This window comes from Condylura cristata, unplaced genomic scaffold, assembly GCF_000260355.1.
Source record: "Condylura cristata isolate star-nosed mole 26May11 unplaced genomic scaffold, ConCri1.0 scaffold00048, whole genome shotgun sequence".
NCBI classification, from domain to species: domain Eukaryota; kingdom Metazoa; phylum Chordata; class Mammalia; order Eulipotyphla; family Talpidae; genus Condylura; species Condylura cristata.
The window spans coordinates 1,032,494-1,046,298 of NW_004567149.1; the positions used below are offsets into that span (position 1 = coordinate 1,032,494).

General features: G+C 62.6%; 2 protein-coding genes across 2 annotated transcripts in view; one reads left to right on the forward strand and one right to left on the reverse strand.

The window, feature by feature from the left end:
• BPHL (biphenyl hydrolase-like (serine hydrolase)) overlaps nucleotides 1–9,619 on the forward strand; it is a 28,924-nt gene extending 19,305 nt beyond the window's left edge. The window contains exons 4-6 of the mRNA XM_004694812.2: nucleotides 117–248; nucleotides 4,131–4,254; nucleotides 9,264–9,619. Coding sequence (XP_004694869.1) covers nucleotides 117–248; nucleotides 4,131–4,254; nucleotides 9,264–9,351 — 344 coding nt within the window. The 3' untranslated portion in view covers nucleotides 9,352–9,619. The remainder of the gene's footprint in view (nucleotides 1–116; nucleotides 249–4,130; nucleotides 4,255–9,263) is intronic.
• Nucleotides 9,620–10,231: 612 nt separating this feature from the next.
• The window catches only part of TUBB2A (tubulin, beta 2A class IIa), a 39,451-nt gene continuing 35,877 nt past the window's right edge, over nucleotides 10,232–13,805 (reverse strand). Inside the window, exons 2-4 of the mRNA XM_004694836.2 lie at nucleotides 12,527–12,635; nucleotides 12,084–12,194; nucleotides 10,232–11,487 (exon numbers count right to left, since the gene is read on the reverse strand). Of these exons, the coding sequence (XP_004694893.1) occupies nucleotides 10,427–11,487; nucleotides 12,084–12,194; nucleotides 12,527–12,635 (1,281 nt within the window). The 3' untranslated portion in view covers nucleotides 10,232–10,426. The remainder of the gene's footprint in view (nucleotides 11,488–12,083; nucleotides 12,195–12,526; nucleotides 12,636–13,805) is intronic.

A 13,805-nucleotide genomic window follows, 5' to 3' on the forward strand; every position in this document is an offset into this window, starting at 1 on the left:
GCGTGCCGGGCCCGCCGCCTCGGGTGGCCATGATGTCCCGGGCTCCGCGCTCGGCGAGCCGTGCGCGGGTAAACCTCAGGCGCTGAGACTCACGCTCGTCCCACTTCTGCCTTCAGGTATCCGAGATGTCTCCAAGTGGAGTGAGAAAACCAGAAAGCCTCTAGAGGCCCTGTACGGGTTTGACTACTTTGCCAAAACCTGCGAGAAGTGGGTGGACAGCATAGGGCAGTTCAGACACCTCCCAGACGGTAGGTCTCAGCACGGTCGACGGGCCCTGGGGGGCTGGGGGCCCACAGGGGAGTGGGTGGCCCGTGGCCCTCCCGCGCGGCCCGGGTGCTGGCTCGGCGCCGAGCTGTGAGGGGGTGCGCCGGAACCTGCAGGCTGAGGTGCGGAGGTAGCGCTGTTGAGTCTTTCACAGCTGACTCTTCTCCTTTTCGTCTGAGCCTTTGTGTGTGTCATGACAGAAGGATTCTCTGGAAGCCTCAGAGTCTTTATTTGCTACTTCAGAAGGGGAAGTTAGGAGAAGCCCGCGGCAGCGCACCCCACACACTTCCCTGTGCCACACGTGGCGGCGCGGCTCTGCGCCCTGTGTTCCGAGGACGGAAAGGAGGGGCCCTGAGCCGGGACTGCAGCCAGCGCGAGGGCGCCCCACCCTCGGAGCAGGTCTTGCGGCCTCAGCCACAGCAGGTCACCCGGTCTTTACCTGAAACGTTCATCCAGTTTCCAGTAATGAGCATTACTGGAGCATCTTGAAGACAAATTCTAGGTTAATGTCTCTTGTTACTGCAATTTTAGGTTTGTGAGAGCTTTAAAAAAAATTGCGAAGCATGGAGAATAGTTAAGGTCTAGTCTTACAGCACTTTCAATTCTGCAATGGCTGTGGTTGAAGGACCAGTTTGATCTATTAGGTGCCCGTTTCTGGAGTGAGTCATCCGTCAAGACTTTCACAATGGAAAGGACATTTGGAAATGCGACTATTTTAGTTTAAGTGCAAAACTGCAAATATATCCTGTTCAAATACGTCATCCACCCGAAGAAACAGGTTCTTGAATTGTGTTTCCCTTGGCTCTTAATACAGAACACACACACACACACACACACGCACACGCACGCACGAAGCATGCTGAATAGCCGAGACTTTTCTCCACTGAATAAGGCAAGTGTGTGACCTGTAAATCTTCCTCTTTTTTGCAGAGAGGTAGAAAGATTCAAAGCAAAATTAGCCCAACAGTTCAAAAATATGTGCTGTGGTTGTTAAAATTCCAGGCTTCTGCTTTGTGAGCCACTGTCAGGAGAGTGGAAAGCTGAGTCACTCTCAGGCCGGAGGAAATACCTGCACGCCCGTGTCTGACAGGGCTGCCAGCCCGGCACAGGGCGGGCGCGCCAAGCTGCACGGTGCGAGCGACTGCGGGACATGGTGGGTGACAGCACCCACCACGCCCTTCAGAAGGCCCCAGTGCATCGGCAGGGGACCGCCGCGTGGCTCTGGTGTGGGTGCGCCTCCTCACACACCTGCCACGCCCGGCGGCGCCCACCTGGGGGGAGCCCCGCAGCAGTCTGGGCTCTGGGGTCCCTGTGGGCTCACGGTTGTGAAACGACACCACCTTGGGGGGGACACTGAGGCTGTATTTATGGGCGCAGGGGGCGTATGGGAAATTGTCCCTCTGAATTTTGAGGTAAACCCAAAACTCGTTTAAAATGTATTTTAAGGGGACGGGCAGGGCTCTGGTGGCGCCCGGCAGCCCTTCTCTCCCGAGCACACAGGCCCCGTGCTCAGTGCAGCCTTGGCCTCGTCGCCTCCGCCTCAGCGGGCCTGGGTGAGGCCGGCCCTGCCCTTGGCGGGTCCCTGGCTTCCCGGCTGGCTTCCTGACTGCCCTTGGGGGCGGGGTGGGGGGCGGCGGCGCTGAAATGCCCACTACAGTCTGAGGCAGCAGCAGGCTGTTGGGCCTCAGCGCAGTTCCAGACAGAGTGAGCGCTGGTCGCTAAGCAGAGCCGCTGCTGGTGAACAGCACAGCCCATGACGGCCAGCACCAGCACCAGCCCTCATTCCGGTCACTGTGGACCACCTTGAGCCCATAGCGGTGCCACTCAGTGTGTGTCACGCCAGGTCCCCACGCTCAGGCTCTGTGGGTTGCACTCACCGGGGCAGTGCTTGGCCCGAGTGGGCGCCGGGGTCCTGGCTTCACCCCGCTGACCCAGTTGGCAGGTGAGCCCTCCCCGCCCCAGGGGAAAGGAGGAGCCGATGTCTGGACAGCGCCCGAGGCTGCCTCACAGCTTTCTGGGGCTGCCCAGGTTTCTTCCTGGCGCAGCAGAGGACCTGTGGGGTAGGGCACGCCGTGGCTGTCGCCGGGCGCCTGCTGGCTGGACACCAGGCCCACAGCCACAGCGTCTCTCGCCAGCGCCATCCCCAGGGAACCCGGCTTCCTCATCTGATCTAAGCCGAGTGCCCAGGCGCCGCCAGGCTTCCCGGGCAGGAGTGGGCGGGCTGCCCCAGGCTGAGCCGCAGCTGCCTCAGACATGTTCTGTGAACGCCGAGGGCCTCAGCGCCGGGGCGCGAGCCGGGCTGTAGGCCTTGGGGTCCGCCCTTACCAGCTGCATGGAGCGCAGAAATGTTCTCTCGGGCAGGTAAGGGCTCTTCGTTGTGGTCAGTGTCTCTCCTGCCTTACGGAAGCTTTTCAGTGTGATGTAGTATCTCAGCGGTGTATCTTTTCCTTCACTTTCTTTGCTTCTGGGAATGTGTCTGAGGTGTTTAAAGATGTTTCTGAGATATATGTCTGTAGTGTTTTAAAAGAGCTCATAGGAATCAACAGAAACGTAGTCAACAGCCCAGTCAAAAAAATGGGCAGATAGAGCGGGGAAAGGGATCCAGAACAGTGGCGGGAGGGAAGTGCCCTTGACTATGGCGATGGCACACGGGTGATGTGGTGACGGGAAGCCCATGAGGATTACAACTGGGATGAAAGAATGCATGAAATGATGTAGACATAAACTATTGTTTTAAAAAATGGGCAGAAGAGCTAAACAGACACTTTTCTGAAGAGGAAGTGCAAATGGCCAACAGGCAGTGAAAAAGTGCTCATCATCACTCAGGGAAATGCAGATCAAAATCACAGTGAGACACCTCCACAAATCAGTGAGAGCGGCCCGTATTGGAAAAACAGGAAGCAGAACCGTTGGTGAGAATGTGGAGAAAAAGGAGTCTCCACACTGCTGGTGGGAGGGCAGACTGGTCCAGCCACTAGGGAGAGCTGTGGGGGTGGGGAGGAGCTGCAGGCTGCTAAAAATGGGCTACCCAGTGACCCGGCAATTCCACCCCTAGGGACCTACCCAAAGGACACAACAGCAGTCATCCAGAAAGACACCTGCAGCCTGTGCTCACTGCTGCACTGTTCACAATAGCTAAGATAAGGAAACAACCAGATGCCCGACACAGGGGGCGGGACCAAAGGGTGGTCTGTACTCACAAAGGAAGACTATGCTGCGGTCAAAAAGGTAAACACAGGTCATTTGTAGCAACATCGATGGGGCGGGAAGGGACCATGCTCAGTGACATAGGTCAGAAGGAACGAGAAAAACATCAATGGTCTCACAGGAGGAATGTAGGGGAACCAAATACGGGGTCAGGAACAAAATACCTGTGTTAATAAGTCTAAAAACACAAGTGGCGGGCAGCTCTAGCTCAGACACGCTCTGTGAGGGCGGGCAGGGAAGTGTGTGGCCGAGGCCGGAGGGCCAGCCCCGATGCCAGCCAAGCCAGTGGCCCTCCAAGACCAGGAGGCATGTTTCTTGGTGACACCTTCTCAGGCACCAAGCGTCCTCCGTAACGGTGCAAGCTGGGGCCAGCCCCTCTGGAGTATCAAGAGGTACGGGGTTTTCATCTGTTCTTCCTGCTGTGTTATGAGTTGGAATGTAAATCAGACCAAACTACTTTATTACAAGTAGAGCTTTAAAGAAAAACAACAAGCAGAAAAGCAGAAGTGGAAACCAAGACTGTCAGAGCCGGAAGGTAGCCACCCCGTCACATGGATGCCTTCCCACAGACTGGGGTGGGGGCTTAGGGGGCCCGGGCACTCTGAGCCCCTTGTGGAGAGTGGCCCAGTCAGGCGGAGCCGCTGCTGTTTGTCTTTCAGGGAATATCTGCCGGCACCTGCTGCCCCTGGTTCAGTGCCCCACCTTGATCGTGCACGGGGAGAAGGACCCCCTGGTGCCCCGTTTCCACGCGGACTTCATCCACAAGCACGTGCGTGGGTCCCGGTGAGTCGCCGCCGCCGCCGCTTCAGCCTCGGGGCCTCGAGAGGACAAGAAACGGGAAGGAGGGGCTGCCAGTGCCAGCAGATAGCTTACCGAGTTTGGGGGACCGGGAGCCAGGGCCCGCAGGAGCTCCGAGCAGTGGGGTACCCGCGATCCCACAGGGAGGCGTTCCCAGACGAGCGCCTCCTCCGGCGGTACAGGCAGGCGAGCGAGGAGCTGCTGTGCCCCAGCCGCGAGGCAGTGTGTTGATGGGCTGGCCTGGCTGGGCACTGGCGCTGTCTGCTGACGGGGAGGAGGCGTCGGGTCAAGCGGCACCGCGGCCGCACACCCACGCACCTACTGGCACTTGCTGTGCTGCTCCGTGCAAGTGTTTTTTGTTTTTCTATTCAACCCTCGAATCCTGCTTTTTCTCCCCACTTAAAATTACATCGTAAACCCTCAGCTTATCGCCGCCTCAGCAGCTGCACGGCTGAGCAGCCGGCCCCTCGGACAGGCCCCACACCGTCTGCCCGTGTGGGCGGCCCTGCGCTGGGCGGCAGCCAAGGGCACTGCCCTCTGCGACAGGGCCTGCTGCTCACCCGTGCTCCTGTGGGGGGCAGACACCTGTCTACACTCTTGGGGTGGCATGGGGGGGCCAGCTGTCACTGGGGGTCTGATGCCGCAGTGGAAACCCCGGCTGAGGGAACGTGGCTTTCCTCAGGCCGTGGCTGCGTGGCTGAAGCCAGGGAGGCGGTGGGCTGTTCTTTTCCTTTTTAAACTAACACTGCAAAGGAAAGGAGGGCCTGGCCCCACCACAGAAGCTACATGCCAATTCCAGAGAGGCTGTCACTTGCGCAGGCCGCCTCTGGCACGCGGTGGGATTCTTTTGGAATGACGTTTCGGGTGACCTAAGAAATTCCTTCCTCTCCATCCTCTCGCCTTTCCCTCCACGAGCCAGTGTGTGCTGCCGGCTGCAGGCCAGCACTGCCTGCACGTTGGCATGGAGGCGCCTGAGCGCTCGGGAGCGCAGGGGAGCCGCCGGAGCGCTGCCTGGCAGGCCGGAGGGGCTTCTCAGACACACAAACTAACTATATTTCACAACCAACTTACAAAAAAAAACACGTCTCCATTTACAGACCGGAGAATCGAGGCTGGCAGACCTCAGTCGTGGCCTTCCGAGTTAAGAGAACTCGCCCACAACAAACCCTCGATTTCTCTCTCCTAATATGGCGCCTTGTCCCGACAGCCCCAGCCGCACACATGGCGGTGAGGTGCTGGGTCGCCTCTGCGCGCCGGCCCCCTCCCGGAGAGCGCGCCTGAGGAAGCGCACGGCCGTTCGCTGCAGCCCTGCTCCCGGCAACGGTGCTGCAGCAGCTCGGAGCAGCCTAGTCCCTTGGCCACGTTCAGTGCCGGCCCTTCAGGAGCCGGCTGGGTGGGAGGTGTCTCCTCAGCGCATCATTCTTCGGTCCTGGTGAGGCGAGCAGCATCATGAGCAGCCTCGGCGCTCCCATCGGACGCCTCCTGCCCGCTGTCCCCGGATCGTGGCGTGGGGCGCCAGTGTCCTGTGAGCAGGCCGGTTTCTTCAGGCCCTGACAGGCGGCCGCCGGGAAGGCGTCTCGTTCCCCCAGGTCCACTGACGAGCAGACCGCAGGACCGTCTGTCCTTCCAAGACCGTGTGGCACAGGCCGGCGGCCTGCTCGCCGCGTCGCCTCTTCTCTCCTTGCGGGCGGACGGTGGGTCGGGCGCCTGGGGCCGTGGGGGTCGCCCGGCACGGCGGGAAAGCCACTCCTGTGAGGTCCGGCTGCGACGACCGTTCGCCCGTTGTGGGCCGAGAGCGCTGCGCCGCGCCCTGCGCCCACGCGCGGGGCAGGCCGGGAGCCCGGGAGCTCCTCTTGCCGCGTCTGCGCGTCGCTCTGCAGCTGCCCTGGGCGCCCGCTTGCCTCAGCCGCGTGTTTTCTTTGGCAACTTGTAATCCTCCAGCCGGAGAAACCATGGTAGCTGCGCTGCGACTCCCTTTCTGACCTATGGCCGCCGCCAGACCCGTGCGCATGGTCCCGGGGCCCGACTTCATTCAGCCTCCTAGTAGCCGAGGAGCGTCCATCGGGTGGCGTTTCCGGGTCCAGCGCCCCGGATGGGCACTCGGGGCCGGCCGGCTGAGGCTGTGACCCCGGGCGTGTGGCCTGGGGCTCCCCCGCTCGGCGTGTCCCCGGCTGCCGTCCGGCTTCCAGGGAGGCTGCGCCGCCTTGCGCCCCCGCCTGGAGGCGCTGCTGTCCGCTCGCCTGGCCGGGCCAGCCTCTGAGGCGAGTCTCTGTGACACGAGGCGAGGGGCATTTCGCGGGTGCCTGTCACCCCCCGCCCGGCTTCGGACGAGTGTCCGTTTAGACCTCCGACCGTACTGACCGCGGCGTGGTTGGTCCAGGTGGTGAGCTCCCGGCGTACCCTGGAAGTCAGCGCTCGCGGACCTGCCAGCCCTGGCCCCCAGCGGGGCTCCTCTCGCTGTCCACAGCCATAGCCGCAGCCGTAGCCGCGGCCGGGGCCTGTCGGAAGCGCCGAGATCAGTGTGGGCCGGTGGCTTCTGCCAAGCGCCCGCCCGGTCCTCACCCCGACAGGACCCCAGTTCCGTGGGCCGAGCGCCCACTCCTTGGCTCCAGGGACACGCGGGCTGCGGGGTCAGGGTCGCAGCCGGGAACCTGAGGTGTGGCTGGGTCTCTGCCAGGGAGCCGGGGCTCAGGAATGTGTGGGTGCGGGGAGCAGGAGCGGCCCAGACCCAGCTCACCTGCAGTGCCGGCCTCGGCACCCACCGGCCCTGCCCTTGCCGGGCCTGCGCTGGCTCAGGCTGGCTCAGGCGGCCACTCGGCGTCTGCCTCTCCTCCTCCTCCCCCGTGACGCATCTCTCTGAGGCAGCGGCTGCCTGCAGGCCTAACAGCTGCCGGCACGGGTGTGAGCCCCCCACTTGCTGGGGCTGCGGCCTGCTGCGGCCCCACGTGCTCGGTCCTCCGGAAAGGGGGAACGCCAGGGGCCCGGCTCCGGGGTCGGGCCAGGGGAGAGCGGGGGGGGAGCGGGCACCGTGCCCGCAGAGCTGGGGTCAGAGTCCGCCGGCGAGCTGGGAGTGGGGCGCCGGGGCCCACGTGCTCGTGGCCGAGGGGTGAGGGCGCGGCTGGGGTCCCGGGCTGCTCTGTCGCTGACGTGGCCCAAGCAGCGGGCTTGTGCTTTCTGGTCACAGTGGGGTGCTCCGAGGCCTGAGTGCGGCACCCCACGCACTGACTGCCACCGCTGGGGCTGGGGCGCGGGGCGGGCTGGGAGGGGGCCGCAGGTGGGGCCTGGCCTCGGGTCGGGGTTCCCCAGAGGACCAAGGGGGGACACACGCCACGCTCATGTGCGCGAGCACACTGTTGGCACGGTGGTCGCCGGTCAGAAAGCAGGACCTGGCCGACGGCCACAGGGCGGGCGGCGTGGAGGGCGCATGGGCAGCCGCCTTGCCCTGGCATGGCTCGGGGTGAGCCCCCGCGCTTGGAAGGGCAGCCTGAGCGAGGGCGGCCCGCGCGCTCCTTCACCCTTCGAGCAGAGGCCCTGGGGCCGAGTCCACAGGGGGCGCACACCGAGGGCACCCAGCCGCCCGCACAGGCCTTGCCGCCCCAAGATGCAGCAGTACGCCCGGGCGCTGGAGGCGCGAGGCTGCAGCCCTCACTGGCCGCCTCCGTGCGCAGGGCAGGATCCAGCCAGCGGCTGTGGGGTGCGGGTCGGCCGCCAGAGGAGGGGGCCCAGGCGCCTTGGGTGACCCCCAGAAGGAGTCATGGAGAAGAGCAGTCTTCTTCCTCCTCGCTCCCCGCCCCCCCATCTGTCCATCTGGAGCCGTGTGGCCGTGTGGTTCCCGGGGGCCCTCGAGCAGTCCCCGTCTGCCCAGTGGAGGGGCCTAGTTCTGCCTCCCGGGGACCTGGAGGGCCTGTGGGTGGTGCAGAAGTGCTGAGCTTAAAGTCCTGGGTCCTTCCTCTCAGGTGTCTGAGGGAGTTGCGCCATGGGGCTGGGTGCTTGAGAGCCGGCAGCAGGGCGGCTGCCCCTTAGGGATCCCCGCCGGCACGTCAGGGTGCCTGTGGCTTCCACAAGCCCACTGTGGCCCCGCAGCCAGCGGGGTACCTGCTTCCCGGCGAGCCCACGCTGTGCAGCGCCAGGCCCTGGCCTCGAGATGGCCTTGTGAGCTTTCCTGCCGGGCCGGAAAGATGCAGCACCGTGGCCTTCTGGCCAGTCGGCCAGCTCAGCTGGGACCCCCGCGGACCAGGACGCCTGTGCCCACCAGCGCTTCCGGCGCCGGGTTCCGGGACCGAGTCCACACCCAGGCGGTGCAGAGCCAGGCAGTGCGGCCTCCAGCGGGCGCCTCTCCGCAGGCCTCAGCTGCAGCTGTCCTGAGGCGAGACGGCGCCACCCGCCTTGGGCTTGGCACAGGGCCCCGCTGGTTCCGCTCCCACCCGGCACACAGCCTGCGCTGAGGACCGTGCGGCCCACCACGTTGGAGCAAGACCCTGCGACAGGAAGAAGCCTTCCGAGGACGGGGCGCTGGCCCCAAGGGACGTGTCAGCTGGACACCGGGGGGGCCCCACTCGGCCCCGGCGCCCCCAGGACACCCTTTGCCTTTGGGGTCAGCCCAGCCAGAAGGGGGGGGCGCTGGCGGTGGGAGGGCCGTCCGCCACATAGACACCCCCAGACGCTTCCCTTCAAGCAGTGCATCTGGGGCGTTGCATAGTTTCATCATCTCTCCAACCTTCTCTCTGAAAATCAACGTAATTTAAACTTGTCTCAGACGAGCACCAAATCCCACCGTACCCGAGACCCAGGGCATGGTGCTGTCCAGGGGCGGCCACGCCGGCCCTCCGCCTCGGGGGCAGGGAACGTTCAGGGCATATTCCGGAAGAAACTGCGCTTTCTCCTCAGCAGGAGTCATGCAAACAGCGGCAGCTCCCCATGTTAAACTTCACCAAACTGGGGCAGCTGAGGGACTCTTCAGTAGCCAGCCGCTGACCAAAGCAGTTCTCTTTCAGGCTGCACCTGATAGCCGAGGGCAAGCACAACCTGCACTTGCGTTTCGCAGATGAGTTCAACACACTGGTGGAAGAGTTCCTCCAGTGACGTCCCCGGACATGCCCCGCAGGCTCCTCGGCTCTGCCCCTGCCGGGCAGCCCACACCTCACTCGCTGGCCCCCCCGGACTTCCCGCTCCTCCCCGCAGCCGGCCACGACCCGTATCAATGGTGGCCTGCCAGTTTCAGCAGCGACGAAACCAGATCTGATTTTACCGTTAATTTCCACTGTTGCCTTAAAAAATTAGTCCCCGGGCCCTCCCTGGCGGCTCAACCATTGGAAGCGCAGCACTGTGAGGCTGTCCGCAGCCCCTGCGGCATTAGCCCGGCCAGGGAGCGACCCACACGGCGCTGCAGGCCTCTCCTGTCTCACCCGCTGCTCCCCTCAGCAGTGTACATCAGTGGGTGCGCCTGCTGTGCTCCCCGCTCTCTCTGGTGAATCCTCTCACCGCCCGGACCTCTGGCCTGTGCCTGTCCTTGTATGCATAAATAAATGAATCTTTAAATAAATTCCTGTTAATGTTGTATTTTCAAGTAAATTTCAGAGGATTTATTTGTACCTGGCTGTACTTCTAGGACACTGAACCGATGCGATACTGTTTGTTGAGAGGCACAAGCATTCGGCGGTCTCCTAACTTGCACTTACAAGATCGCCCCCAGAGCCAGGGAAGGCGGGGTCCTCGGCGCTGCACTTTTGCAAAGTTGCTGGAGCCCCAGCAAGTTCTGCTTCACCCCCAAGCTCTCCGCTTCCAGACACGGCTACTTAGGTTCCTTTAATACTGAGACAGTATTTTTATTCTATTAAGAGGCAGTGAGTCAGGGTTTCGACTCACATTTTCTCTTCAAATCACAAAGCCCATGGCAAAGTTCACAAAGCATTTGAGCACAAAGGGAAAGAAATGCTTTGCGGTGAGAATAAAGGACACACGGTTGAGGAAACATGCTTTTTTATTAGTGGAGATACTTTAGACCGAAAAGACAACACTGTAATTTTGAGAGGACTTCCATTTAGAACAGTGTGACTTTCTGACGGGCAAAGGCAGCACCATAGTGTACAAGTAAAAAGATCATGCTTGATTGACGACAAGAGAAGTTCACTAGGATGCGGGGTTTCTCTGAGAAGTCCTAGGCCTCGTCCTCGCCCTCCTCCTCCTCGAACTCCCCCTGTTCGTCGGCCGTGGCGTCCTGGTACTGCTGGTACTCGGACACCAGGTCGTTCATGTTGCTCTCGGCCTCGGTGAACTCCATCTCGTCCATGCCCTCGCCCGTGTACCAGTGCAGGAAGGCCTTGCGCCGGAACATGGCGGTGAACTGCTCCGAGATGCGCTTGAACAGCTCCTGGATGGCCGTGCTGTTGCCGATGAAGGTGGCCGACATCTTGAGGCCGCGCGGCGGGATGTCGCACACGGCCGTCTTGACGTTGTTGGGGATCCACTCCACGAAGTAGCTGCTGTTCTTGTTCTGCACGTTGAGCATCTGCTCGTCCACCTCCTTCATGGACATGCGGCCCCGGAAGATGGCGGCCACCGTCAGGTAGCGGCCGTGGCGCGGGTCGCAGGCGGCCATCATGTTCTTGGAGTCGAACATCTGCTGCGTGAGCTCGGGCACCGTCAGGGCGCGGTACTGCTGGCTGCCGCGGCTGGTGAGCGGCGCGAAGCCCGGCATGAAGAAGTGCAGGCGCGGGAAGGGCACCATGTTCACGGCCAGCTTGCGCAGGTCGGCGTTGAGCTGGCCCGGGAAGCGCAGGCAGGTGGTGACCCCGCTCATGGTGGCCGACACCAGGTGGTTGAGGTCCCCGTAGGTGGGCGTGGTGAGTTTCAGGGTGCGGAAGCAGATGTCGTACAGCGCCTCATTGTCAATGGAGTAGGTCTCGTCCGTGTTCTCCACCAGCTGGTGCACGGACAGGGTGGCGTTGTAGGGCTCCACCACCGTGTCCGACACCTTGGGCGAGGGCATGACGCTGAAGGTGTTCATGATGCGATCGGGGTACTCCTCGCGGATCTTGCTGATGAGCAGCGTGCCCATGCCGGAGCCCGTGCCGCCGCCCAGCGAGTGCGTCAGCTGGAAGCCCTGCAGGCAGTCGCAGCTCTCGGACTCCTTGCGCACCACGTCCAGGACCGAGTCCACCAGCTCGGCGCCCTCCGTGTAGTGGCCCTTGGCCCAGTTATTGCCGGCGCCGCTCTGGCCTGCAAGGGAAAGAGGAGAGTCTGACGCTCAGACTTAAGGAATTCCAAATGCTGTCACTGCAACTCGGGGCTCGTCTGAGATTTGCAACTAAGCTCCTCTGGACACTCCTTTCTGCTGACAAAAGAGCTTTTCTCTATCAGTCACCCTGCAGAACTCTGAGGGTTGTGATAAAGTACAAAGCGAGTCCTTCGGAGGTCACTCAGAGCAAGAACATAACATTACCCAACTGGTTTTCAATTACGATCGGCAAGCATCCTATAAACACCTAAGTTGGGTCCACATAAACGGGCCAGGCCCGCGGAGCAGTGTGGGGAGACAGGAAGTCGGCTCCGAGCATGGCCGGTCACAGCGTGGCCTTGCCTGGAGGTGGCTTCCTGCCCCCGTAGGGCCTCCGAAACCTCAGCCGCCTGTTAACCCTGCTTGGAAGCTTCTCGCTGCTCTTTGTTCTTCCCCCTTCAGAGGCTGCTCGGCACTGGGCGCAATTAGGCCAGGACTCTGCCGTCTGTGGGCAGTCGCACCCACATTCCAAGGAAGAACAGGGGAACCCGCCAAGCCGGGGCCCCTCCCACTGGGTCTCCCCAGCAGGGCTACGTACCGAACACAAAGTTGTCGGGCCTGAAGATCTGGCCGAAGGGCCCAGACCGCACCGAGTCCATGGTGCCCGGCTCCAGGTCCACCAGGATGGCCCGAGGGACGTACTTGTTACCTGTGGACACGGCAGGTTAGACTGGGGCTGCCAGCGGAGCCCCCTAGGGCCGGCTCTAGGTCCCCTCACAGCGGGGCTCATTAGGGTTCATTAGAGGAAACGCTCCCACCGGCGGCCAGAGGGAGGCCTAGGGAGGCCTAGAGGACTTTTCTGCTTTAAAAGAGACAGTGGCTGCTTGGCCCTGGCAGGCAGCGGGCGTCGGTAGGCGCTCCCCGAGTGGAGTAGGGTGTCTCTGCCCGCTGAGGGGCTGCCTGCAGGCATCTGTCTGCCTCTGCCCCCAGCTCGCCATGTCCACTGCGGAAACGAGGAGTCGGCCAGCACCCCACACTCACCCGCAGCCTCGTTGTAGTACACATTGATCCTCTCCAGCTGCAGGTCGCTGTCTCCATGGTAACTGCCGGTGGGGTCGATGCCGTGCTCGTCGCTGATGACCTCCCAAAACTGGAAATGCAGAAAGGCGTTGGCAAGGGCTGGCACCTTAAGTGCCAGCGCGGGTGGTGCTTCCTTCCTCGTGTGCTGGCCCAGCAGCCGTTGCAGTGGACAGTCCAGGCACCCTGGCTGCGCCAAGAGCTGCGCCCCCACCCCTGCAGCTGCAGCTGGGGGGCTGGGCCATGCGCAGAGATCGGCCATGTTATGGCGCTACCCTGGGAGGCTGGGAGGGGCTCTGGCGGGGAGGTGGGCACAGCAGAGCCATCCAGGGGCAGCAGCCCGGGCTGCTCGGGGGCCGTCAGCCGGGGCTGGGCGGCTGGTCAGCAGCCTCTGAGTCTTGGCAGGACTGAGGCTCAGGTGGCCCCAAGCTGAGGCTGCTTTCAGGAATCAGTGTCTGCGGGCTCAGACCCCACCCGGCGTGCAAGCTGCGCAGCTCTCCATCTCTGATGCCCATGCTGGCCTCCGGGCACTGCCCACAGCAGGGGTGGGTGGGAAGGGCAGGCAGGAGCGTGGCAGCGGACCGGGGGCACCGATGGCTGGCTCCATTGTGATTAGCGGCAGGAAAGGGGCGGGGAGTTGGGGGTGGGCAATATGGCGGTTCCGGTTCCGCAAGAGACCACGTCCTTGCCGGCTGCCCTCCCACACCCCTGCACCGCCCAGCCTGGCCCCTGCACGCGGTCATCACGGCCCCCACGCGCTCCCTGCCACGGCACAGCCTGGACGCCAGACATTCAGACATCACGTCTGGACGGGCTCATGTAGGGACATGTCTCACATCCTCGTCTGTAACCAAACGAGAAGCCTCCGTAACATCTGTCACCGTAATGACACTGCATTTTTTTCATTCAAACTACAGATTAAAATATGCAAATTCCACACCATGCCACTAAATCCATACGTCCGTGGCCTCGATCCAATGTAGAGACGAAGATACCCAGGGAGGCGCCGCCTACCGTCTCCAGAAGGGCCATGTGGGAAAAGGCATTTCTGGGGGCCTTGATTAAAGGCGCACGGGGCTGCGTCGCCACGCGCTTCGCGGCAGGTGGTTGGCCTGAACGAGCCCCACCCCGGGGCCGCCACCTGGAAAGGCCACTGCCACCTCCCCAAACCCCGACCGGCCCTGGGCAAGCTAGCACCCTCGGGATCCGCCACCCCCTCTGCGGCCTGCCCTTCGGCACCCGC